The sequence below is a fragment of the Eschrichtius robustus genome, chromosome 10 (genome assembly GCF_028021215.1).
Source record: "Eschrichtius robustus isolate mEscRob2 chromosome 10, mEscRob2.pri, whole genome shotgun sequence".
NCBI lineage: Eukaryota > Metazoa > Chordata > Mammalia > Artiodactyla > Eschrichtiidae > Eschrichtius > Eschrichtius robustus.
Window position 1 is genome coordinate 1,260,677 of NC_090833.1, and position 26,542 is coordinate 1,287,218.

The 26,542-nt window shown below is 60.9% G+C and overlaps 1 protein-coding gene across 1 annotated transcript in view; it reads left to right on the forward strand.

Annotated features, from left to right (window-relative positions):
* NOTCH1 (notch receptor 1) overlaps positions 1-14,513 on the forward strand; it is a 46,656-nt gene extending 32,143 nt beyond the window's left edge. The window contains exons 18-34 of the mRNA XM_068552497.1: positions 362-590; positions 1,304-1,505; positions 2,285-2,438; positions 2,568-2,752; positions 3,227-3,359; positions 3,525-3,782; positions 3,858-3,970; positions 4,681-5,252; positions 5,462-5,857; positions 6,423-6,571; positions 7,299-7,515; positions 7,673-7,760; positions 7,855-8,020; positions 8,616-8,911; positions 9,826-9,973; positions 10,060-10,157; positions 11,434-14,513. Of these exons, the coding sequence (XP_068408598.1) occupies positions 362-590; positions 1,304-1,505; positions 2,285-2,438; positions 2,568-2,752; positions 3,227-3,359; positions 3,525-3,782; positions 3,858-3,970; positions 4,681-5,252; positions 5,462-5,857; positions 6,423-6,571; positions 7,299-7,515; positions 7,673-7,760; positions 7,855-8,020; positions 8,616-8,911; positions 9,826-9,973; positions 10,060-10,157; positions 11,434-12,876 (4,847 nt within the window). The 3' untranslated portion in view covers positions 12,877-14,513. The remainder of the gene's footprint in view (positions 1-361; positions 591-1,303; positions 1,506-2,284; positions 2,439-2,567; positions 2,753-3,226; positions 3,360-3,524; positions 3,783-3,857; positions 3,971-4,680; positions 5,253-5,461; positions 5,858-6,422; positions 6,572-7,298; positions 7,516-7,672; positions 7,761-7,854; positions 8,021-8,615; positions 8,912-9,825; positions 9,974-10,059; positions 10,158-11,433) is intronic.
* The last annotated feature ends 12,029 nt before the right edge of the window (positions 14,514-26,542 follow it).

Sequence of the window (26,542 nt, forward strand, 5' to 3'; positions counted from 1 at the left end):
GCGTGGCTCTTATTCTTGTCGTGACCCCTGTCGTGAGGAGCGGGGCTCTCAGACCCCTGGTTCACATGACCTTGGTGTCCAGAGAAGCCGAGTATCTCATCTGGCCTCACTGGCGAGCAGTGAAGACTGACTGCAGCCTTGCTTGGTCTCACTGTTAAGCCCGGACGTTCTCCCCGCCCTTGTGGCCTGCGGACCGGGAACACGTGGAGGGGTGTAGACCCCAAGCCCGTGCTGCAGCCTGCCGGGTCAGGGGCTCCTGGCCGGACACCGTGGGGGCAGTGCCGGGGTCCCCGCAGCTTCCGTTGCCCTGGCAGCGGGGGTGGTGCCCGCCCATCAGGCCTGCCCTCCCTTCCCCTCCCAGACCCATGCCACAACGGGGGCTCCTGCACAGACGGCATCAACACGGCCTTCTGCGACTGCCTGCCTGGCTTCCAGGGCGCCTTCTGCGAGGAGGACATCAACGAGTGCGCCAGCAACCCCTGCCGCAATGGCGCCAACTGCACCGACTGTGTGGACAGCTACACCTGCACCTGCCCCGCGGGCTTCAGTGGGATCCACTGTGAGAACAACACGCCTGACTGCACGGAGAGGTGCGTGGGGGCCACGGCCACCGGTATGGGCGCCGTGCAGGGCGGTCCCGGGCCTTAGGCTGACGTGGGGAGGCAGATGGGCCGCAGGGCCACGCAGTGTCTGGCAACCTGCGCACCGAGCAGGTGTCGGCCTGGTGGGCACACGGTGCCAGTCGGGTTGACTCAGATGCTGTTCCTCCTAAAAGAGCTATTTTCCATTGACCCGTGTGACTTAGGAGCAGGAACCCTGGTGGTTTATCCTGAAGAACTGGTGTTCCTCCTTCTATCAGACCAAGGACCTTGTAACCCATCTTGTTTCCTTATTTGCCTTGGCTGCCAGGAAGCTCAGTGTTGAATGTTATTCTCATCCCTGGTTTCTGACATAACTATCTCCCTTGTTGTCTGTGCAGTTCTGGTTTCTGCCTATTTTTATCTTAACTGCTATATACCATGTGTATAATGAAGCTCCTCTCAGCGTGAGTTATAAAGAAGGCAAAGGAAGGGAGTATGACATGGTGTGAGAATCTGAGGTCCCTGGTCCTGTGTTGGCGACCTCCTGGGACTCCTGTTGGCTGACCTCAGGGAGGCTGTTCCTGGCCTGTCCTGGCACTCAGACCCCTTTGGCCACGCTGATTCGAGGGGGAGACGCCAGCGTGGAGGTACCTGCTTCGGCAGGGTCCTGCTGCCCCCACCCCCGCTCACCACCGCCCCCTCTGCTGCCCACCCACCTCCAGCTCCTGCTTCAACGGCGGTACCTGCGTGGACGGCATCAACTCCTTTACCTGCCTGTGTCCACCAGGCTTCACGGGCAGCTACTGCCAGCACGATGTCAATGAGTGCGACTCTCGGCCCTGCCTGCACGGTGGCACCTGCCACGACAGCTATGGCACCTACAAGTGCACCTGCCCGCAGGGCTACACTGGCCTCAACTGCCAGGTGAGTCAGGGCCGCAGGGGTGCCCACCACTCAGCGTCACAGCCACACCACTGGGTCCCCCTCTCCTCAGCTCCAGCTGGCTTCACCACCCTGGGGTACGGGTGAGAGGGCCAGGCTCAGAGGGCGGGGGTGGCTCCTGGGGATCTGGGCTGCCAGCCTGGGGCCCAGCCCCGGGCTGAGCTACCAGATAAGGAGTCAGAGGTGAACTTGAACTCAGGTAGCAGAGGTTTATGGCGCGAGAGGACCACCTGATCTGGGGGAAGACAGCTAAAAGCCAGTGTTTTCGTAGGAAATATGTAAAGGTATTAAAGATTTATAGTCATCGAAGATTTTCACATAAAACATCAGTTACAAAAGAGCTGTTTACTTCTTAAGAAAAATCTTCCTTCAAGGAAAGGCAGCTGGGAATTCCCTGGCTGTCCAGTGGTTAGGACTCCACACTTTCACTGCCAAGGGCGCAAGATCAATCCCCAGTCGGGGAACTAAGATCCCGTAAGGTGCGTGGCATGCCCCCTCCCCCCCCCCAAAAAAAAGGAAAGGCAGCTGGTGGTCTGGATTCACCGAGGGCCCAGAGCAAGAGAGAGACCCACACCCCAGCCCCTGGCGGTTCCTGAGCAGGGGGCCCATGGGCCTCGGGGTCCATTTCTGTAGGATGGGGTCACGAGCCACCTTGGGTGAGAGGTTCTCTGGCGCGTGTGTGTTCCCCTGCCGGGTGGGCTGGGCCCCTTGGGAGTGGCGGGTGGGGCGCTGTGAGCGAGGCCGCCCCCTGCCGCCCCCAGAGCCTCGTGCGCTGGTGTGACTCCTCGCCCTGCAAGAATGGCGGCAGGTGCTGGCAGACCAACGCCTTGTACCGCTGCGAGTGCCACAGTGGCTGGACTGGCCTCTACTGCGACGTGCCCAGCGTCTCCTGTGAGGTGGCCGCACGGCAGCAAGGTAACCGGCCGTGTCCCAGCCTGGCCCGGGCTTCCCCACAACCACCGGGCGTCTGTCCTCTGAGGTCAGGAGGTTTGCTGTCAGGAGGGGAGCCCAGGCCTCACGCTCCGTCCACCTTGTCCCCTGCAGGCATCAATGTTACCCACCTGTGCCGGAACGGAGGGCTCTGCATGAATGTGGGCAACACGCACCACTGCCACTGCCAAGCGGGCTACACGGGCAGCTACTGCGAGGACCAGGTAGACGAGTGCTCGCCCAGCCCCTGCCAGAACGGGGCCACTTGCACCGACTACCCTGGTGGCTACTCCTGCGAGGTGGGGACCCGTCCCTGGTGAGGGTGCGCGTGTCTGGTATGAGTGTCGTCGAGGGCTGGGCCCTGGGCTGGGAGCCGGTGCAGCAGGGAAGACCAAGCCCATAGACGTGTACAACTTTCAGTCTTATTAAGGGAGGGCTCAGTAATCAGGAAAGACTGCCTGGAGGAGTTGTCCTCTGGGGCGGGGGGCACCTGGAAGAGGAAATGGGACGGGGTTTCCCCTCCCCCAGATTTGCCCCAAGGCCCCCACGTCTATGCTAGGGAACTGGGTCTAACACCCACCTTGGGCAGTAAACTGCAGCTTACTGGGGCCCTTCCCGGGGTCTCCATCTGGGTCCGCCAAGTGGGAGGAACCCCCAGCTTCACTGGGCAAGAGGGCAGCTCATGGGCCCCATCAGCCTGCACAGGGGGTGGGGGGGGCCACACCCCGGCTGCCCACGGAGCCTCAGGCCCGCCCCTCGCTGTCCCCCTGCAGTGCGTGGCTGGTTACCACGGGGTGAACTGCTCCGAGGAGGTCAACGAGTGTCTGTCCCAGCCGTGCCGGAACGGGGGCACCTGCATCGACCTCACCAACACCTACAAGTGCTCCTGCCCGCGGGGCACACAGGGTAGGCAAGGCCACACCCGGGGAGGGAGCGTGCGGGCCCGTGGCCGGCGTCCATTTCCTGGGCGTCCGGGCTCCCTGGTCCTGACCGCTGGCCGAGGGGTGCACCCGGGGGAGGAGCGGGGCCAGCGAGCCGCCGCACGGGCTCTGACGGTGCCTGGGCCTGCAGGCGTGCACTGCGAGGTCAACGTGGACGACTGCAACCCCCCCGTCGACCCCGTGTCCCGGGGCCCCAAGTGCTTTAACAACGGCACCTGCGTGGACCAGGTGGGCGGCTACAGCTGCACCTGCCCGCCCGGCTTCGTGGGCGAGCGCTGTGAGGGTGATGTCAACGAGTGCCTGTCCAACCCGTGTGACGCCCGCGGCACCCAGAACTGCGTGCAGCGCGTCAACGCCTTCCACTGCGAGTGCCGCGCCGGCCACACCGGTGGGTGCCGCCGGCCGGGGGCAGGGAGCAGTGCCGGGGTCGGGGTCAGCCCCTCACACCTGCTCTCGTCCCCAGGGCGCCGCTGTGAGTCGGTCATCAACGGCTGCAAGGACAGGCCCTGCAAGAACGGGGGCAGCTGTGCCGTGGCCTCCAACACCGCCCGCGGGTTCATCTGCAAATGCCCAGCGGTAGGTACAGCCGGGCAGGCGGTGGGAAGGGCCCTGTGCGGCCAGGAGGGCTCGCTGGCCTGAAGGTGACAGGAGGACGCGCCCGCTTGGGGCACCTGGGGTACTGAGGTGGCCAGAGAACCCCGCCTCCCCCCAGCCCACACACGTGCCGGAGGACAAAGGGTGGCTTGAGTGTCTGGACTCCAGCCTCCTCATTCCCCTCGAGACCGTGTGTTTTGTGTCAATAAACTTTATGTTTAGAGCACTTTTATAGAAAAATCATGCAGAAGGAGGGTTCCCACGTACCCCCTCCCTCTACACACCTAGTTTCCCAGTTGTTAGCAACTTGCCCTCACGTGGAACACTGTTACCACTTACCACCGGCATTAATACATTGTTAAATGATCAACACTGATACATTGTTAAGTCAAGTCTGCTCTCCTGTGGTGTTTGGGTCTGACACACGTGTAGTGTCACATGTGCACTGTTGCAGGATCACGTGGGTTTGTCGGTGCCCTAAAACCGCCCCACGCTCCCCGCTGTGCTCCATCTTCCCTCACTCGCAGCCCCTGGGAACCCCCGAGCGTTTTATGTTGACTTTCTTTAAAGGGTCCGGCTGCCCGGGGAAAGGGGAATGGGGGATGCAGAGGCACGGCCAGGCCTGGGCGGGTCCCTGGGCGTCTGGGGAGCCGGCCCACCCCGACACCCCCTGTGTGGCCCCTTCCCGGCAGGGCTTCGAGGGTGCCACGTGTGAGAACGACGCACGCAGCTGCGGCAGCCTGCGATGCCTCAACGGCGGCACCTGCATCTCGGGCCCGCGCAGCCCTGCCTGCCTGTGCCTGGGCCCCTTCACCGGCCCCGAGTGCCAGTTCCCTGTCAGCAGCCCCTGCCTGGGTGGCAACCCCTGCTACAACCAGGGCAGCTGCGAGCCCACGTCCGAGAGCCCCTTCTACCGCTGCCTGTGCCCCGCCAAGTTCAACGGACTCCTGTGCCATATCCTGGACTACAGCTTCGGCGGAGGCGTGGGCCTCGACATCCCCCCGCCGCAGATCGAGGAGGCCTGCGAGCTCCCCGGCTGCCGCGAGGAGGCCGGCAATAAGGTCTGCAGCCTTCAGTGCAACAACCACGCCTGCGGCTGGGACGGCGGCGACTGCTCCCTCAACTTCAACGACCCCTGGCAGAACTGCACGCAGGCCCTGCGGTGCTGGAAGTACTTCAGCAACGGCCGCTGCGACAGCCAGTGCAACTCGGCCGGCTGTCTCTTCGACGGCTTCGACTGCCAGCGCGCAGAAGGCCAGTGCAAGTAAGGCCCGCGGGGACGGCCGCCCTGCGCCGCGGGGGCCCCGGGGCTCGTGGGGCGGCACGAGGGAGCCGTCCGCTCACGGGCAGGGGGAGGGCAAGGGGCGCGGGCGGAGGAAGGGCCCCGAGCTTGCGGGCGGGGCGGCGGGTGGGCAGGTGCTGGCCGAGGGGGCCCGGCGTGGAGGGAGCCCTGAGCGCGCCCTGTGCCCACAGCCCCCTGTACGACCAGTACTGCAAGGACCACTTCAGGGACGGGCACTGCGACCAGGGCTGCAACAGCGCCGAGTGCGAGTGGGACGGGCTGGACTGCGCGGGGCACGTGCCCGAGCGGCTGGCGGCCGGCACGCTGGTGCTGGTGGTGCTGATGCCGCCCGAGCAGCTGCGCAACCACTCCCTGCACTTCCTGCGCGAGCTCAGCCGCCTGCTGCACACGAACGTGGTCTTCAAGCGCGACGCCAGCGGCCAGCAGATGATCTTCCCCTACTACGGCCACGAGGAGGAGCTGCACAAGCACCCCATCAGGCGCTCTGTGGCCGGCGGGGCCTCACTGCTCCCGGGCAGCGGGGGCGGGCGCCGGCGCAGGGAGCTGGACCCCATGGACATCCGCGGGTGGGTGCGCTCCCGCGGGGCCCCTCCCACCCGCCCGGGCCAGGCCCTCCCTGGCCGTCAGGGCCGCCCCCCGAGCGTCAGCGCTCTTCCCACTACGTGGTGAAGGAGACCCAGGACTTACGGGTCCTGGGAGGGGTGAGGGGCAGAGACGGCATTCCCCCGGGACTCTTCACCCCATGGCCCGCGACCTGGAGCCTGGGGTCGGCGCTCGGGGGAGGGTCAGGCTCTCGACATGGCTTTCCTTCTGAGACGAGGAACAGGGGCGCCCGTGGCCCTCGAGGGAGCCCCGGGGCCGGGGGTGGGGCGGGCGCGCTCTGAGGGGTGTCTGGGATGGGCAGCCACGTGTGCCCTGCTGGGGCGCACGTGGTGTCCACCTCCAGGGTCGTTCCTGTCCTGACCCAGCTCCCCGCCGCCCCAGGCTGCCCCCTCGGGTTCTGGGAGTGCCTCTGCCCGCGCCCATCAGGGTGATGCCACAGGGCCCAGAGCTGGCCTCTGGGGGCAGCGGGCCGGGTGGGCACGGGGGAGGCTGGGGCCCGAGCCCCCTGTGACCCCGGTGCGCCCCCAGGTCCATCGTCTACCTGGAGATCGACAACCGGCAGTGCGTGCAGTCGTCCTCCCAATGCTTCCAGAGCGCCACAGACGTGGCCGCCTTCCTGGGCGCGCTCGCCTCGCTGGGCAGCCTCAACATCCCCTACAAGATCGAGGCCGTTCAGAGTGAGTGGCCCGCCCTGCTCGCCCAGCCGCACTCCCTCGGGAGCTGTTGCGTGCACTGGGAGGGGTCCGCCTGGGAGGGGCTGTCTCCCAGCTCCCCTCCAAGACACTCACGTTCTCCGTGCCATTCGCCACCCACGGGGGTGTCACGCCATCCAGAGTTTCGGGAGTGCTTTGCTGGCGTTTTCCGCCCCATACTCTCTCCCTCCCACAGTGACAGCTGTCAGCGAGGCTGGCCCAGGGGAACCAGCACATCCACCAGAAAGTGGGAGCCTTTTTCTCGCCCCACCCCTTCCTCCTGATTTTTCTTTGTTGGGTATTATTTCAAAATCATTACAGCTTTTTTCTTTAAAAAAAAAGGAGAGAGAGAGAAAAGAATTGATCGGTGTCATGTGAAGTGTTGAAGTTTGTATCTCGAAAATCCCCCTAAATCCTTTGTCTTAACAGCTCAATGCAAGTGCAGTGATTTGAAGTTGGCTAATCCTTCTCCCTTAAAGGAGAAAAAAGTAAAAGCCGTCTCCAGATAGCCGGCTGGTGCAGGAGAGAATTTAGCGATAGTTTGCAATTCTGATTAATCGCGTAGAAAATGACCTTATTTTGGGGGGCGGGATGGAGGAGAGTGGGCGAGGAGGCGCCCGGCCGTGGAGCCAGTGCGCTGCCCCCGGCCGCCAGCCTGCCTGGTAGCTCGGCCTGATGTCCGGGCGCCCGCCCGCGGCCCCTGTGCCCGCAGGTGAGACGGTGGAGCCGCCCCCGCCCCCGCCGCTGCACTTCATGTACGTGGCCGTGGTGGCCTTCGTGCTGCTCTTCTTCGTGGGCTGCGGGGTGCTGCTGTCGCGGAAGCGCCGGCGGCAGCATGGCCAGCTCTGGTTCCCCGAGGGCTTCAAGGTGTCGGAGGCCAGCAAGAAGAAGCGGCGGGAGCCCCTCGGCGAGGACTCCGTGGGCCTCAAGTTAGTGGACGTGGCCGCGGCATCTGGGGGACTTGCGGGAGGCGGGGCTGCCCCCTGTGGACCCACGGGCCCCACCTCAGGCGCCAGGCACGGGCAGGGCCCCGGGGGTCTCCCGGGAGCCCCGCTCAGTCCCGCCTCCCCACCCCCTCACCCCCAGGCCCCTGAAGAACGCCTCGGACGGCGCCCTCATGGACGACAGCCAGAACGAGTGGGGTGACGAGGGCCTGGAAGCCAAGAAGTTCCGGGTGAGTTGGGGCTCCAGGGCCCCCGCCCCTGTCCCAGCCCCTCACCCCTCCCGGCCCCTTAGGACGTGGCCCTCTGCTCGACCTTCTTCCTTAGTTCGAGGAGCCCGTGGTCCTCCCCGACCTGGATGACCAGACAGACCACCGGCAGTGGACCCAGCAGCACCTGGACGCCGCTGACCTTCGCGTGTCCGCCATGGCCCCCACGCCGCCCCAGGGCGAGGCCGACACCGACTGCATGGACGTCAACGTCCGCGGGCCGGGTACGTGCCGCCGGCCCCCCACTCCACCCTCCGGCGCTCCACCCCGGGGCACCTAGCCGCTTCGGGCAGCCTGCTCTTCCCTGACCTCGTGACCCGCCTGCCCCCCTCCCCTGAGCCCTCGGGCTCAGTACCTGGAAGCTCAGCTTTGGGGGGATGAGACCTTGGAGGGCGTGGGGACCCCGGGGAGTCGCTCAGCCTCCTCGCTGGCTCCCCCCTCGGGGTGACGGTCTCAAAACTCACTCTGCCCTCCGAGTTAATTTCTTGATCCGAAACGCTTCTTCTGAGACACCCGAGGTGTTGGTTTTCTAACCACCCATTTCTTACGTGGTCTCTCTCCTGGCTGGGCTGTTGGTGAAGGTCTCGGGCAGGTCAGGAAGCGGAGCGGCGGGCGTCTCTGCCGCCCACCAGCCCGTTGGAGCTGGACTTGGCTCTGCCCTCGGGGCGCTTGGATGGACCGCATTGGCCCCAGGCAGGGTGGCCTCCGTGTGCCGCGTGTCCACAGGGCTGCCCGCTGCTGCGGACGGGTGTCAGAGTCCCAGAGAAGCTGCTGGGGGCCGGCCTTCCTGACCAGGACCCGCCCGTCCCGCCCCTGCAGACGGCTACACGCCCCTCATGATAGCCTCCTGCAGTGGAGGGGGCCTGGAGACGGGCAACAGCGAGGAGGAGGAGGACGCACCCGCGGTCATCTCGGACTTCATCTACCAGGGCGCCAGCCTGCACAACCAGACGGACCGCACCGGCGAGACCGCCCTGCACCTGGCGGCCCGCTACTCGCGCTCCGACGCGGCCAAGCGGCTGCTGGAGGCCAGCGCTGATGCCAACATCCAGGACAACATGGGCCGCACCCCGCTACACGCGGCCGTGGCTGCTGACGCGCAGGGTGTCTTTCAGGTGGGCAGCCCTGCCCGCGCCCTTCTGCCATCTCGCGCCCGCCTTCCCTCCTCGTGGGCAGGCCCCGGGGCCCTCATTCCAAGCGTGGCCAGAGCCGGGGCAGCTGGCGTCTCCCCCTCTTCCCCATCTCGAGCCTCTGCACCCTGAAGCGGGCCCGAGGCCGGGGAGGGCATCAAAGCCCCGTGTCGTCCTCGAGGAGGAGCCAGGCTCCGTCCCCTGCGTCTGCCCCTCCCGCCTTGCTCCTCCCTCCCTGCTTTGGCTGGAGGCGTCGCCTCTGGCGGTGGGGAGAAGGGCTGGAGGCTGCTGTTTGCTGCCTGCAAACCGGGGGCTCTGGCCTTGCTGGGGGTCTCAGGACCAGGGTGGATTAGGGACTTGGATGCCCAGGCCTCTGGGGCATGTCCCTGGCAGAGGTGCTTTGAAAGCCGCCGGCCGGTCCCCCTGCCTCAGACCAACCAGGCTCTGGGCAGTGCTGCTCTGGGGCACAGACAGGGGTTTTAATTTCGTAATTTTTGACGTGTTGTCTTTCTATGGAAGTAAGAGATCAAGGACGATTTAAATGAGCCCCTGGAGGCAGGCCCTGGCGAGTTTGCTCTGGCAGCCTCTCTGGCGCTTAGAGACAAATTCCCACGGGCGCTTGCTTCACAAGAGTTAGGCCCGTCCCGCACACGGCTTGGTCCCCAGCTCCTTTCACCCACCAGCAAGCAGTGACCGTCCTTCTCACGGGTGCTCTGGCCCCGGCCCCTCTAGCGGCGGCCAGTGGTTCCCCGCCCACCCCCCGCCCCAACCCCATGGCCGTCCAGTCTCACTGGGGCCACTTAGACCCCAGGAGGGGCTGCTTCCATGTCAGGGATCGGATCCCAGGTGGGGGCCTCGCACTCCCACTGGCCGAACCTGAGATCTTCCCTGTCGCCTAGATCCTGATCCGGAACCGAGCCACGGACCTGGACGCCCGCATGCACGACGGCACAACTCCACTGATCCTGGCCGCCCGCCTGGCCGTCGAGGGCATGCTGGAGGACCTCATCAACTCCCACGCCGACGTCAACGCTGTGGACGACCTGGGTGAGCCAGGCTGCACCCAGCCCAGCCCGCGGGGGTGCCTGCGGGCACCTGCTCCTCCCTAACCCGCCCTCTGCTTCCCCTCGCAGGCAAGTCCGCCCTGCACTGGGCCGCCGCGGTGAACAACGTGGAGGCCGCCGTCGTGCTCCTGAAGAACGGGGCCAACAAGGACATGCAGAACAACAAGGTGGGCCGGGCTGGCAAGTCACGTCCCCTAACGCCGCTCTTTTCCGACTGGGGGACCCCCAAGCCAGTGACTTCAGCTCCTGGGCCTCAGCTCCCTAACCTGTAAAGTCCCCGGAGGACCCCCCGGCACACAGATGGGGACCCCTCAGCGAGTGCCTGTGTGTCGTTGGCTCTCCCTCCCTCCCTCCTGCCGTATTTACGGGTCCCCCCTCGAGCGCAGGGCGTGCATCCCAGCGTAGCGAGTGAGCGGCTGCAGCTGTCCGCTCTCTGTCACTGTGACCTGGACCTCACCCCTGTCCCTGGCTGTCCCTGGGTGGGGTGGAGTGACCCAGATGGTGCACGTTGAGTCAAGAGGCTGGTGGGCGTGGGGGGCCCTGTGCTGGGAGGCCCCCAGGTGTAAACGCGAGTGGCCACCTTCTGCGCCTGGACCGCCCCCCGGTCTCCCTCAGCGTTGCCACAGTCTGTGCCCTGAGGCTAAGGAGGCGCTTTCCTTCCTCCCCAACCCGGTCTGACCCCACGTCTCCTGAACTTGTCGCTGGGCTCCTCTGTGTGTTCAGCCCCACCCCATACTTCACTGACGCCTGGATGCGTTTCAGACTGTCCTGGGGGAGGGGCGCAGGGGGCAGTATAGGGCCCAGCAGCTCCTGAGTCCGCGGTGGGGCAGAGACGTGATCCCACCTCCCGCTGGGGAGACTCGGCCTCGGAGACGGAGGGGCTGGCCGAAGGGATTGCCGTGGTGTGGCAGCGGCCGTGGCCGAGGCCTTGTGTGTACCAGGCAGGCACAATCAGGCCTCACCCCGCACACACACACAGCAGCCTCGGGGGCATATGCGGCATGTCCACTGTACAGATGAGAAAACCAAGACCCAGGGACAGAGCTAAGATGTCAGGGTCCCTGGGGGACCGTGTGGTGCCCACGGATGCACCTTAGGCATCCCCAAGCCCCTGAAATTGTGACAGGGTTTGCGTCTGTGCAGGTTTGGAGGGAGGGAAGAGGGGCCACAGTCTGTTAGATTTCCTGTGGGGCCTATGACCCCCGGAAAGGTGAAGCTTTACTGATTTACAATTTAGGATCCCACAGACCGCCTCTGGGTGGGTCTCAGAAGATGTATTTAAGGCCTTTTTTGTTAAGACTTAACAGGCCAGGTAAAGGTAGCATGCTGGGGAGGGTCGAGATGAGCTGCCCCCGCCCCGGCCGTGGCCAGGAGGAGGGGGGCAGACCGCTGGTCCCTCTGGTGACAGGTGACCTCCTCACCTGCCCTCGTCCATTCCCACAGGAGGAGACGCCCTTGTTCCTGGCCGCCCGGGAGGGCAGCTACGAGACGGCCAAGGTGCTGCTGGACCATTTCGCCAACCGGGACATCACGGACCACATGGACCGCCTGCCCCGCGACATCGCGCAGGAGCGCATGCACCACGACATCGTGCGGCTGCTGGACGAGTACAGCCTGGTGCGCAGCCCCCCGCTGCACGGCGCGCCCACCCTGTCGCCCCCGCTCTGCTCTCCCGGCGGCTACCTGGGCAACCTCAAGCCCGCCGTGCAGGGCAAGAAGGCCCGCAAGCCCAGCACCAAGGGCCTGGCCTGCGGCGGCAAGGAGCCCAAGGACCTCAAGGCGCGGAGGAAGAAGTCCCAGGACGGCAAGGGCTGCTTGCTGGACAGCTCGAGCGTGCTGTCGCCCGTGGACTCCCTGGAGTCCCCCCACGGCTACCTGTCGGATGTGGCCTCCCCGCCCCTCCTGCCCTCCCCTTTCCAGCAGTCTCCCTCTATGCCCCTCAACCACCTGCCCGGGATGCCCGATGCCCACCTGGGCGTCAGCCACCTGAGCGTGGCGGCCAAACCCGAGATGGCAGCGCTGAGTGGGGGCGGCCGGCTGGCCTTCGAGGCGGGGCCGCCACGCCTCTCCCACCTGCCCGTGGCTTCCGGCACCAGCACGGTCCTGGGTGCTGGCGGCAGCGGGAGCTGCGGTGGGGCCGTGAATTTCACCGTGGGTGGGGCCGCAGGCTTGAACGGCCAGTGCGAGTGGCTGTCCCGGCTGCAGAATGGCCTGGTGCCGAACCAGTACAACCCGCTGCGAGGGAGTGTGGCGCCGGGCACCCTGAGCACGCAGGCCCCCGCCCTCCAGCACGGCATGGTGGGCCCGCTGCACGGCGGCCTGTCTGCCACCGCCCTGTCCCAGATGATGAGCTACCAGGCCCTGCCCAACACGCGGCTGGCCGCCCAGCCTCACCTGGTGCAGCCGCAGCAGCAACAGCAGAACTTGCAGATGCAGCCACCGAACATGCAGCCGCAGGCACCGCAGCCGCACCTCGGCGTGGGCTCGGCCACCAGCGGCCACATGGGCCGGAGCTTCCTGGCGGGGGAGCTGAGCCAGGCGGACGTGCAGCCCCTGGGTCCCGGCAGCCTGGCGGCGCACACCGTCCTGCCGCAGGACAGCCAGGTCCTGCCCACGTCGCTGCCGGCCGCGCTGGCCCCGCCCATGACCACCGCCCAGTTCCTGACGCCCCCCTCCCAGCACAGCTACTCCTCCCCCGTGGACAACACCCCCAGCCACCAGCTGCAGGTGCCCGAGCACCCCTTCCTCACCCCGTCCCCGGAGTCCCCCGACCAGTGGTCCAGCTCATCGCCACACTCCAACATCTCCGACTGGTCCGAGGGCATCTCCAGCCCGCCCACCAGCATGCCGTCCCAGATCGCCCACGTTCCTGAGGCCTTTAAGTAAACAGCCGGCTGCCCCCAAGGACCCTGCGCTTCCTTTCCCAAGCCCTGCTGGACGTTCGCGTGTGCTCCGTGGATGTCGGGGCCGACCAAAGGAGCTTTTTTCAAAAAATACGTCTTTATACAAAATAAGAGGACAAGGATTTTTAATTTTTTTTTTTTTTTTTTAGTATTTATTTATGTACTTTTATTTTACCTGGAAACACTGTCTTTTTATTTATATGTACTGTTTTGTATATCACCAGGTAGCAACTTTTATCTGCTCCAAGAAAATAAACTAGTTCTCAATCATGATTTCCCTGCTTAGGATAAAGATTCCTAGGTGTTTGTAAAATATAAACAAAGATTCATGATTTCCAAATGCCATTTATTTATTGATTTCCTTTTTTTTTTTTTTTTTTTAATCCGAAAAGAAATGTCAGAGAAGGGAGGTTTTTGAGTCAGCATTGTTCAAAAAGCTCCCGGGGTGCCCGGGCCTGCTGCCGTTTCCCCAGACAGCCCCCTCACCCCTCCTCCAAAGCCGGAGCGCTCCCCCGACCCCCGCTCCCAGGAGCACCTGCGTTTTGCGAGAAGATGCAGCTAGAGATAGAAAAGCAGACCCTTTACTCCTTTGGCACGTGGGTTAATTTGCATCTAAAATAGGAAAGTAACGTGAAATGATATGGTTTATGCGTTTTGGTGTTCTTTTAAATGACTTTTTTAAAACATGCTTTTAAAAATGTGTTCTTGGGGTATACCAAGGGTACATTTCATGGTACCAATCATGAATCTTTGTTTCGGGTTCAGTATTACGTAGTTGTTCATTGGTCTTGTGAGTTCTTGTTCTTTCTGGAGGCTCCCAGGTCCCCCCCCCCCAGCCCCCGCTGATATTTAAGCATCGTGCGGAGTGAGAAGTCAGAGGCGTGGTACCCACCTTGGACCCCACGTCGGGGAGGCCTACCCCTTTCTGGGGAAAGACACTGCCTGGGCCACCCCGTTGGAGGCGTCTCGACTTGAACCGTGTCTCCCAGGTTCAGCGGAAGACGGACTGGTGCTCCTGGGGCCCGAGCGCTGATGGGCCCTGTCGTTACAGGAGACTTGGAGAAACATGGTGTGCAGCCTCACTGCTCAGAGACCCTCGTGCCAGGGCCCGGCGCGGCTCAGTGGGGCGCTTGGGGTGCCGGGAGCCTGCTCTCGGGCCACCCCTCCCGGTTCAGGGGGGGGCGTGCGCCCGGGGGAGGGAGCAGATTCTTACATTATCAAGTATAAGCCTGTGGCAGAGTAAATGTCTGTAAATACATTTCTAAAGGGGGATTTTGTTTAAGAAATCTGATTGAACAAATCTGTCAGGGGTCATGTTGGTAAGGGATGTCAGAACGCAGGCCCCACGACCTGACCTGCAGCTGCCGGACCGTAACTCCTGAGAGCAAAGCCAGGGAGGGTCCTGCCACCCACTGTGCTCCGGCGGCTGCTCGGGCCTCGCCAGGCACAATGTTGGGCCACCCCTAGCGGGCATGACCAGACACTTCCTAAGATGTTGCTTCTTACTGTGTTTTATAAAATAGAGTGTAGTTTACATGAAAAGGAAACTTTTTAAAAAAGTTATCTACATGCAAAACTGCAGGTGATGAAAATGATGTATTTTTTTTTCATCTTTTTTGTTAGCTGATTTGCAATAAAAATGATTCTGATGGTCGTCCAGATTTTGCTAACCTCGGTTGTGGTGCTGGCTTGCCTTCTGAGAGGGAGGAAGAGCAGGGCAATCTGCTCCGAAGTACCTCCTGATGGGAGAGCGGTGGTGAGACCGCCCAGCCCTGGCCCGTGGGCGCCGGCGTCACTCTGTCCGCTCGGAAGGTGTCCAGTGTCCCTGTCTACCACGGGGAGGCAGACACCCCACAGGCAGACACCCGGGCACATACAGCCCGACACCAGGCTCCGGGCTCTCCCATCTGTCTGGGCCACGGAGGGCGAGGCACCACTGACTAGCGTGGGGACCACGGCCCGGGGGCCGCTGCAGGAAAGAGGGGCGCAGCGAGGGGCCGGGAGGCCACGGGGAGGAGTCCAGACCCTAGTGTGAGGTCAGAGGGAGCCACGGGAACATCCGAGCAGGGGCACCATGGGGGTGGCCCCAAGGGGTGCAGCCTGGGCAGAACCATTGGCTCAGGAATCCTGAGTTGGGCCATCAGACGCCCATGTGGGCCTCTCCTTGTCCCTCCTCCCCACCTGGCCTGGGCCCTCCTCTCACCTGGCCCCGCCTCTTCTCTACCTGAGCCCACCCCTTCTCTACCCGGCCCCGCCCGCAGGCCAGTGGCTTCAAACCAGATTTTGTTTTTTTAATTAAAAAAAATTTTTTTTAAACTTTATTTATTTTTTGGCTGTGTTGGGTCTTTGTTGCTGCACACGGGCTTTCTCTAGTTGCGGCGAGCGGGGGCTACTCTTTGTTGTGGTGCGCAGGCTTTTCATCATGGTGGCTTCTCTTGCTGCGGAGCACGGGCTCTAGGCGCACGGGCTTCAGTAGTTGTGGCTCGCAGGCTCTAGAGCACAGGCTCAGTAGTTGTGGCGCACGGGCTGAGTTGCTCCGCGGCATGTGGGATCTTCCTGGACCAGGGATCGAACCCGTGTCCCCTGTATTGGCAGGAGGATTCTTAACCACTCTGCCACCAGGGAAGTCCCCAAACCAGATTAACAGAGAGTCCGGTGACCCCCTTCCACTGCAAAGTGCCGCCTGCCCCTGGGCCTGGCCTATCCAGGCACAAAGGTGAACCCAAGATTTCCTCACTGAGTTCGGATGCTTCGTTCCTGGGACAGGAGGTTCTGGGAAGTGGAATATGGCAAATGGCTGAGTTTCCATCTTCGGGGGGCAGTACTCAGCCTGAATTCTGCCCAAAGAACACCCACACGGCAAAATTACACTCCTAGGTGTACACTTGAGAGAAGTGAAAACAGACTCACACAAGTGCATCTACACACGTGCTCACAGCAGCCAAGAGGTAGGAACAACCCAAATGCCCATCAGCTGCCAAATGGATCAACCAAATGTAGTAGGCCCACACTGTGACGCTTAATTTTATGTGTCAACTTGGCTGGGGGGCCATTTGGCCAAACGTGAGGGTGTTTCTGGATGAGATTAGCATTGGAATCTGTGGGCTGAGTAAAGCAGACACCACCCCCCCCCAGTGCGGGTGGGTCTCACCCAATCAGGTGAAGACTTGAATAGAATGAAAAGGTTGAGTAAGAGGGACGTCCTCCTGCCGACCACTTGAGCTGGGACATCAGTCTTTTCCTGCCTTCGGATTTGCACCGAAGCATCAGCACCCCTGGTCTCGAGCTGCTGACCACAGATCTGGGGACTTTGGAGCCCCCATAATCGCGTGAGTCAATTCTTTGTAATCAATTTCTTTATGTCTTGATGCATCCTGTTGGCTCTGTTTCTCTGGAGAACCCAGACTAAATACACATATGATGGAATATTATTCAGCCATGAAAAAGAGTTAAGCTACCGACACCTGCTACAGCACAGCTGAAACTCAGAAACATCACGCTGAGCGAAAGAAGCCAGACGCTGGAGGCCACACACCGTATGGCTGCATTTGTATGAAACGCGCAGACTAGGTAAACCCATAGAGGCAGCACGCAGATGAGTGGTTCCCAGGGCTGAGGGCAGTGGGGGATGGGAAGCGACTGCCCAGTGGGGCTGGGGTGTTACGCTGGGTGAGGAAACGCTTTGGAACTTGATAGAGGTGGTGGTTGCACATTTTTAATGTATTAAATGCCATTGAATTTGCTGTAAAATGATTAATTTTATGTTCTATGAATTTTACCTCAATCAACTATTTTTTTAAAAGAAAGAACTCCTAGCAGTGTTTGAACTCCCAAGAAGTTCACTGGGGTTGTGGGATTCCCACAGACGCAGCAGGACAGGCCTCAGGGGACCCATGGGTCATGAGGGACATCTCTCTGCTACCCAAATCTTTGGGGCCCTCAGCAGCAAGGAGAAGGATGCCATCTCACGTTTAAACGGGGCATGCCTGGACCCTGGCCCTGTCCATCGCTTTGCTGGCAAGGTCCTGGGTGGAGGGGCAGCTGCGGCCACAGAGCAAGGGCTCTGCCCTCCCCTGCCCGAACCTCCCCTGACCCTCAGGGACTCAACCCCCAGCCGCCCCCAGGCTCGGAAGCATTGGCGGAGGTTCTGCAGGCCCCAGGGTGCCCACCGGATGCCGAGAGGGAGTGTGCGACCCACCCGTTTATCCCACTGGGACCTGAACCTGCTCCCGCTGCCCCGGCTCCCCTGCCTACTGGCCTCCCTCCAACTCGCCATTCTCATCCTGGACGTACAGCCCGACTCGGCCTGCTCCTCCGGCCTCGCCTTCGGAAGGATCCCCGCCTGGCCACCATGCACCTCCCAGGGAGGACACAGCCCCTCCCTCGGGGCTAAGCTCACCCAAGACACCCCTGGCTTGGGGGTCTGTCCTGGGCTGAATTGTGTCCTCCCAAAAGTCACATGTTGAAGGCCTAGCTCCCCGGACCTCAGAATGTAGCTGTGTTTGGAGATGGGTCTTTAAAGAGGTAATTAAGGCAAAGTGAGGTCGTTAGGGTGGCCCTAAGCCAATGTGACTGGTGTCGTTGTACGAAGAGGCGGTCGAGACACAGACATGCACAGAGGGAGAAGTGAAGACCCAGGGGGAGGGCGACCGCCTCCCAGCCCAGGAAAGAGGCCTCAGGAAGTCAACCTCGCCAACACCTTGATCTCGACCTTCAGCCCCCAGAACTGTGAGAAACGAATTTCTGTTAAGCCACTGGCCTGTGGTACCTTTTTTTTTTTTTGGACCACGTTGTGCGCTTGTGGGATCTTAGTTCCCCGACCAGGGATCGAACCTTGGTCCCGGCAGTGAAAGGGCTGAGTCCTAAGCCCTGGACCGCCAGGGAATTCCCTGCGGTACTTGTTCTGGCAGCCCTAGCTGACTAACAGAGCATACCTCTCAAGTGCCGCATGCATGTCCACATCCCCAGCAGTTCCAGCCAGCTGGCCCTGGTGCTGCCCTGGTTCCCTCCCCCTCCTCAGCATGTCACTCCAGGGATCTGGAGACGTGCACTTTTCAACATGCAAAACACATGAGGTTGACACAGAGCTGCCAATCCCTCCACCCTCCTGATGCTTCCTTCCCTCCTGACTGCTCGTGGTCAGGGGCCGGTGGGGGGGCGGGACCTTCCTCAAAGCATCCAGGGTGGTTTAGGGCAGCACCGTCCAACAGGAAGGTAATGCAAGTCACATGTGCATTTCAAAGACTTTAGCAGCCACATTAAACATAAAAAGAAACAGGTGAAGTTTATTTTAATAATACAATTTAGTTAATCCAATAGATCCAAAATATTATCACCTCAGCCTGTAATCGACATAAACAGTTAATGGGACATTTTACATGCCTTTTTGGGGGGGGGGGTAGGAGGGAGACTGTGTCTTTGAAAGCCTGTGTGCGTCCCAAGCTTACAGCACACCTCAGTTTGGACTGGTCACAGCCCCAAGTGCTTGACCAGCACACGTGCGCACAGACACCACGTCGGACGGCACGGATTTAGACCGTCACAGTGGCCTCTCGGCACCTCTCAGCCCCGCAGGAAAGCCCGAGGCCCATCACTGGCGTGGGGTCTCCTCCACCTTGTCCCCGAGTGAGCCCCAAAGGAGGCTCTGCACCCCTCTGGCCAGAGCAGAGACGGGACCCGTGGGTGAGGAGGGACAGCATTAGGGCCCACAGATAAACAGACTGGCAGGGCTACTCCACACCAAGAAGCGAGCAGAGCGCCTCCGGCCTCCGCGCTGCCTGGGGGCCATGGGCCGCACTGGCTCTCTTCGCTGAGAAAGGCTCGCTTCCAGGGAATGTCCGCAGTGAGACCACGCTTAGCCGCGGAGCTGAGGTCCACTCTGCGGCGGCCTCGTATCCCGTCACGGGCCGATGACAAATCCTTTGTGGGTCAGCCCGATCCAGAAACCACACCCAGGAGCCCTGCTGGAGTGGGGCAGAGCTGTCATCGGACAGACAATGGAGAGCTTCCTACAGTCACTTCTTGCGATGGGGCCCCGGGCATGACAGCAAAGGATTATTCTGTTAAAGTATTTCATTCAGAAACCTAAACAATGTGGTCCAGATTGACCCCAGGGCAAATGGAGACCCAGAAGCACTGTGTCCCGAAGGGTGTTTGAAGGGTTTTGGGTCAGAGGATCCTTTCCTGCAGGACCTCTTAGGCTTTGAAATGATGGTGTGGAGCGTGCATCACCAGGAGGGGGCGCACGCGCACTGGTTCCCAAACGGGCTCACCTATCACAGATGAAGGTGCGGCATTGGCTGGACACGGGTCAGGAGATGCCACTCCTAGTGACCCCATCTTCAGGACGATTCAAGAAGCCTCACTGGTTGCCGCCGGGCTTCCCGATCTGTGTCCCTTGTGTCTCCACCTTCCCGGTCGCAGCTGTTGCACCGCAGGCAGGTGACCTGTTGTCTCCGAGACTTGTGTCTCAGGGGTAACGTGGGAACTGCTCTGAGCCAGCCTCCTGGGCTTGCGGTGGGGCCAGGACCTGTCAGGTCGCCGACGTAAACCTCCTGGCACTAGGTAAGGACTCAGAAATGGCACCCAGTTCTACAGCTGCGTTCCCTGCGCTGCCCCGGGGAAGCGTGTGTTCGCTCAAGCCAGGCAGCAGGCCCCTTTCAGGACACGTGACCATCCCCGTTCAGGATGGAAAAACCCAGGCTCGACGAGGTGGCAGTCTGAGCTCCAGAAACGTTATTTCTGTGTAACACAACATATGCTGTGTGCGAAGGGCCTCAGAGTTACATTTTTTACTTTTTCACACACCCTCGAATGTGTGGCCCTTCCTGAATCACACAGTGTGTGATGCGTTATCAATACTTATTATGAAGCTGTAGTTGTGTATAGATTCACGATATTCACTGCAAATCTCTGTACAGGCACACCTCAGAGATATTGCGGGTTCAGTTCCAGACTCCTGCAATAAAATGAATATCACACTAAAGGAAGTCACATGAATATTTTGGTTTCCCGGTGCATGTAAAAGTTATGTTTACACTAGACTGTAGTCTATTAGGTGTGCAATAGCATTATGTCTAAAAAACAATGTACATACCTTAATTAAAAAATACTGGGGCTTCCCTGGTGGTGCAGTGGTTGAGAATCCGCCTGCCAATGCAGGGGACACGGGTTCGAGCCCTGGTCTGGGAAGATCCCACATGCCGCAGAGCAACTAGGCCCGTGAGCCACAACTACTGAGCCTGCGCGTCTGGAGCCTGTGCTCCGCAACAAGAGAGGCCGCGATAATGAGAGGCCCGCGCACCGCGATGAAGAGTGGCCCCCACTTGCCGCAACTAGAGAAAGCCCTCACACAGAAACGAAGACCCAACACAGCCAAAAATAATAAAAATAAATAAATAAAGCCAGAAAACATATTTAAAAAAAAAATACTTTATTGCTAAAAAACGCTAAGCATCCTCTGAGCTTTCAGTGAGCCATAGTAATAACATCAAAGATTACTGACCACAGACACTGTAACAAATATAATAATAAAGAAAAAGTTTGAAATATTGCGAGAATTACCAAAATGTGACACAGAGACAGGAAGCGAGCAAACGCTATTGGAAAAACGGTGCCCATAGACGTGCTTGATGCAGGGTTGCCACAAACCTTCGATCTGTAAAAATATGCAGTATCTGTGAAGCACAATAAAGTGAGGTGTGCCTGTACCAGAACTTTTGCCACCCTGTTTTGGCATCTCTTCAATTTAAAAAACAAGTCTTGGGACTTCCCTGGTGGTCCAGTGCTTAGGACTCTGCGCTTTCACTGCCAAGGGCGTGGGTTCAGTCCTTGGTCGGTGAACTAAGATCCCGCACCTGGTTGGGGAACTAAGATCCCGCAAGCTGCACCAAAAACAAGACAAACAAACAAAACCAAAACGAGCCTTAGAAAAGTGTGTGACGTTGGGACTTCCCTGCTGGCGCAGTGGTTGAGAATCCGCCCGCCAATGCAGGGGACACGGGTTCAAGCCCTGGTCCGGGAAGATCCCACATGCCACGGAGCAACGAAGCCCGTGCACCACAACTACTGAGCCTGCGCTCTAGAGCCCGCGAGCCACAACTACTGAGCCCACGTACCACAGCTACTGAAGCTCGCGCACCTAGAGCCCGTGCTCCGCTACAAGAGAAGCCCCCGCAGTGAGAAGCCCACGCACCGCAAAAGAGTAGCCCCCGCTCGCCGCAACTAGAGAAAGCCCGCGTGCAGCAACGAAGACCCAACGCAGCCAAAAATAAATAAATAAGTAAATAAATAAAGTTCACAAAAAAGAAGAAGAAAAATGTGTGACTGTAAGTAGGTTACTTATTCCTCACCAGCCATTTCCTTACCTGTAAAATGAAAGAAAGAGAAGGACACTGCCCTGAAGCGACATTCCCCCACCCCCGCACCCTGGCCACCCCTGGCTCAGGGCCTCCCCAGCGACCAGCGACCTAGTGGGTGAGGGATGACGCCGAGGCTGTGAGGGTTAAACCACTGAGCACAGCGCTCGAGAAATCCACATCTTCCGTTGTTCCATTAAGCTCGACTCTGGGAGGATTTACGGAGAACCTATTGTGCTCCGCAGACCCCACCACCCTCTGGGGTCCAGAGGTGAACAATCCCCCAGAGAGGGCTGCAGTCTGGGGGTGCTGCAGGGAGCCAAACGTTTTCCTCTGGCTGCACTGATGCCCAGAGACACAGAGGTCCTGGGAGGAGCCGCCAGCAGGGCAGAGGCTTGCTGGGACCAGCCTGTCTACATGGAGGCGGCTCTCTGCCTCCCCCTGCTGGCAGCGTCCCACCAGTCTCCCCTTTGGCAAGCGGGTAGTCCGCGTGGGGACTTCCAGCGGGCCAGGTGAGGCCAGGTGAGGCCAGGTGAGGCTCCGCTGTTTACAGTTTACGTCTGCACCTCACCTAACGCTCGGGTCCATCGCCTGTGACAGTGCTGTTGTCCCTTTTTACAGATGAGGAAGCTCAGGCTCACAGAGGTAGATGACTTCCCTGAGTTCACCCACTTGAGCCAGAGCCGTGCGACTCCCCAGTCAGTGTCCTCACAGCCACCTCAGGGGTCACCTCTCCTGGGAGGACTCGGAGGGCCTGGAGACCCTACCTTGCTCAGCCCCTCACCGTTCAGACAGGGAAACCCACGCTCAGGGAGGGACGTGCCAAAGTCACCTTGCCAGGAGTTAATGCTGCAGCCAGCCTGCCACTTGGCAATCTGCAGGTGTAGGAGTTCTTCCAGGCTCCACCCTAGGCCCTTTCCAATTCCCGATCCACGGTCCCACCAGGCCTCCAAGTCCACACCTGTAACTTAAGTCACCACCGATGCTCAGGACTCCCGCCTTGTTTGTTCCCTGGGCTGATGTGTGTGGAGCGTGTGCCGTGCCAGGGGCTGTGGATGCAGCTGGCAGCCAGAGAGCCGCGTCCTGCCCTCGGGGGTCATCCGGGGTTTGGCTCTCCCCATCAATCTGGCTCCAGCAGCCTTGCCACTCCCCTGGGGGACCCAGGGCCACCTCCTGGGCTCCTGACTCTGGCTAGTGCCCTGCCGGACAGCCCGGGGGAGGCTAAACCGATGACATCACTCCTGGCTGCTGAAAAGCCCCTGAGAGCTTCCCTTGCTCCCAGAAGTCAAGTGGAAGTCCCCTCTCAGGGCCCACAGAGCCCCACGCGACGGATGCACGCCCACCGCCTCCCAGGCCGCTGCCTGCTTTCTGGAGTCTACCCCTTGTCACTCCAGAAGTTGGTCTTCGCTTCAGCCACAAATGCTCCTCCTTTCCCATCCCTGCCTCTCCCCGCCCCCCAGCAGGTGGCATCCAGGCCTTGCCAGGTGTCCCCACCCGCACTGGGCACATTCGCAGCTGCCCAGTGTCCAGCTCCCCCAGGGGTAGAAGCCGTGCCTGTCTGTTCCATGGCCACAGCCTCGCCTCCTCCCGGTGCCTGGTGCGTGATGGGGGCCCAGCAAACGGCTGTGTGCTGCTCTAGGAAGGACGGCTCCCAGGTTTTCCGGGGCCTCGCTGCAGCTAAGGAGGACACAGCGCACCTTTTCCTGTGGCTCGAGTGGAATCGGCATCTTCCTGTGTTTTCTACTTCACCCCTATTGCTTACCGCCTTATATGCTCAGTACTTGGCTCAGTGATTTAAAAAAGAAAGTTCTCTGAGACCTCCTAGGTGCCAGGCATGTTTCCAGACGCTGGAGATGACAGTGCCATGCTCAGGCTACAGTGACACTGATGGTGATGACATCTACCAAGCCTGGCTGGCTCAGGGCTTGGCCTGGATATGGATGTCCTCCGGCAAGGCCCTTCGGGGGTCCAGGATGGCTCTAACGGTGTTGGCCTTATGCCCCTGGTCTGCACCCTCATTGAGGTGCCTCCCTCTCCTCACCTTCAGCCTGGCCACACACCAGCAACCCACCTGGATGCACCCCGACAGGTGCCCCCACACACAGGGGCCCGATGCCCAGATGCCACAGAAGAAACTCTAAGGCACAGCTATCTGCGCCTCGGGACCTGCTTTCTCCTGAAGGAACTGACCCCCACTCCTTCCTCTCCAGCCATTCCATCCTCCGGAAGCCCTCCCTGCCGGCTCTTCCCACCTCTGAGGCCCTGACATGCTTTTTGCCTGGACCACTCAGCCAGCCCCGTCTCACGGAGGCTGCCCCTTCTCTCCAGGACGAGCTGGGCGGGCCCATTCCCACGCCCCCAGCCTCAGCACCCAGGACTGAGGGTGTGCGTCAGGGGCTGAGCAGAGCACATGGCCTGGAACAGGCCTGCCCTACAAACACCCACAGACCACACTTCATGCCCTGCGGGGGAGTGAGGGGCACAGGCTCACGGCCACGGGCCACCGGGCCTTCGCCTACACTGAGACTGCTGCCCGCCCCAAGGGCCCCTGGGAGGACTGCCTGGCAGGTCGGTCATAGGGATGCTGAGTGGGGACGCCCGACCTCTCCCCAGCAAGGCGCTCACAACAGACCAGTGTCGTCCAATGGGAACGTAATGCCAGCCACGTATGGAATTTTACACTTCCTGGCAGCTACGTTAAAAAAAGGAAACAGATGAAATAAATTTTTATAGTATATTTTATTTAACCCAATAGATCCGAAATATCATTTCAACAGGTAAGGCCCTCACTGAGCTACTTCACAGCCTCGGCACTGTGGCGTGGACTCTGCACTCAGCGCGCATCTTGCTTTGGACCAGCACCCTGGAAGGTACAGGCTAGTGGGAGAGGCCGACTGTCACAATACTGAACACAATGCGACAAAGTGCCGTAATGATGACGGGACAGCCCGGTTCTCTGGCACCGCCTCTGCCCATTGTCCCTCTGCCCACAGCCGTTCTGTGTCCCGTGTGTTCTGGGTAACGTGACTGCAGCTCACGTGACTACGGAGCTTGGCATGAGGAGCTACAACATTTCCCCCAGGAAAGAGCGACCGATTCTAGCCCACCCAGTGGGGGCTTCAGGGAGGTGGTGACATTTGTATCCAGCTTCCAAGTATGAGCCAGGGGAGAGGCTGGGAGAAAGGAGAGAGGAGTGGACATTGCAGGCAAAAGGAAGGGCGCCTAATCAAGACCAGCGATGGCTGTCGTGGCGGTGCACCTCCTCGGCACAGCCTCCACGTCCCAGTTTGCCCTGACAGCCCCAGTTCACACCTGTTGATCCGGCACATGTGTCAACAGCGCCCTCTTTCAGTCCCCAAACTGTCCAGGTGCTCACCCTGCTTAAACCCCAGGTTGACGAGGTTAAGGAAGGTGACAAAGGGCACACAGCATCTAGGTAGCAGGCTGGGTCTTAAAGCAGATGGTCTTTGACTCAGAGCCCTGTCTCCATGGCCCAGAGGCTTGATGGCTCAGCTGTGGGCCCAGGAACCCTCTCCTGCACACCAGCCTACAGACAGAACCTGAGAGGGTCTCCACACACAGCTTAGCGGGAGGGAGGAGGGCAGGGGAAAAAAAGCCCCAAGGCCCTTGCAGGTCACCTTTGCTAATCACGGCTGTCCTTAAAGTCACCCTGTAGGACTCAACACTGTGCTGCCTCTTTAACATCCATCCAACCCAGGGCCCGGAGGTCTCCAATTTGCCCTGGGCAGGTTGCTTTCTGCTGCTTCTGGTGTCTTCAGGTTAGAGCCCACTGGCGCTGACCACAGGGCTCCTCAGGTCACCAGAGAGGAAAGTCTGGGCTCGAGCTCTTGGGCTCTTTGAAGCTAACTTGACAGCCCTGAGCCTGGGAGTGTCAGTGCTTTCCCTCCCGGGCTGGGGGGTGGGGGGTGGTTACCAGCGACACATCTCTCTGCAGGATGATTTGTTGGGACAAAGTGACTGCAGAACACAGTGACCACCAGGAAGAAGGGGACCGAGTGGTGGGGCCCAGGGTGCGTTCTACTGCATGTTCCCTAACTCTGTGTTGACACAGGCTGGGAACTTGATTTCTGCAAGGCAAATGTTAGCTTAGCAGAGTGGCCACGTCAGATGGGCTGAAACTCTCCCTGCACCCGCCCGGGACTCTGACAGCGCGGCTGCTCCCTTGCCAGCATCACGGCAAACAAATAGAAGAACCACACTCCTTCCTTCTTCCCAAGCTCCTGGGTCCCATCAGTGACCACCACCCTCCTACCCCCGCCAGGCCAAAGCATAGCAGCAGCCGCTGCTAGGAGCTCAGCGGCTGGGCAACGTGTAATTGCGCAGGCACACTCGCCACCCTTCCCGCCCTCCGGAAGGCGCTGGGGCAAGCGGGGCAGGCTGCTGCTCTTCCCTATCCTTGCCAGGCAGGTGGCAGGTGAGTGGGCCGGGCCAGGCTGGCTGCTTTTTCACCTGCCTTTTCTCATTGGGAGAATGAGGGTACAAAGGGCAGCACCCCTCTTCCCTAAGATCCTCTATGGGTGGTGGGCTCAGATGTTGCCTCCCGGTGGGCGCCAGGACGGGGGAGCAACCTCAAGGAGGAACAGGAAGCTGAGGCCCAGCAGCCTAGACTGTCACTCGGTACCTCGGGGGTCGCCCTCATTCAACACAAATATCCACTCAACAACGGTTAGGGAAAACCACATAGAGATACCGGCTTCCGTCCACGGGGCATCACTGGGCACAGAGGGAACCGCTGCTCACTGGAAGAAGAGTCAGGGGCCTCGAGGGGGCTTAGGGCAGACAAAAGAGGGGCCGGGGGCTGCGGGGCCGGGGACTGCGTGGCCAGCGCCGGTGGCGAAGCGGGGCGGGGGGGGGAGGGAAAGGACCGGACGAAGTGTATGCCCGGGGAAGGCGACGGCCGAGCCGGGGAGGAGGCCGGGCCTGGGCGATGCGAGGCGGGACGGTGCGGCTGGGCGCTGCAGGCGGACAGGACGACCCCCGAAGCGGGAGCCTGGGCGGCAAGTGGGGCTTCGACGGGGGCCTGTGGACTGGGGGCCGGCGGCGTCTGTTCCTTCCAGGGTTCTGTGCGGAGCACACGGGCACTGCTTTCCGAGAGCTAGACGTGGAGGGAGACGAACTTCCCAGGCAGGCCTGGAACCCGCAGCCGTGAGCGGCCGTAACTAGGTAACTCGCGGGCCACCGCGAGGCGCGCAGGCGCAGTCCGCAGGGGCGACCGGCGCATGCGCGGTCGTCCTCCGCCCGTTTCCCAGGCTTCGAGAGTCCAACGGCAGA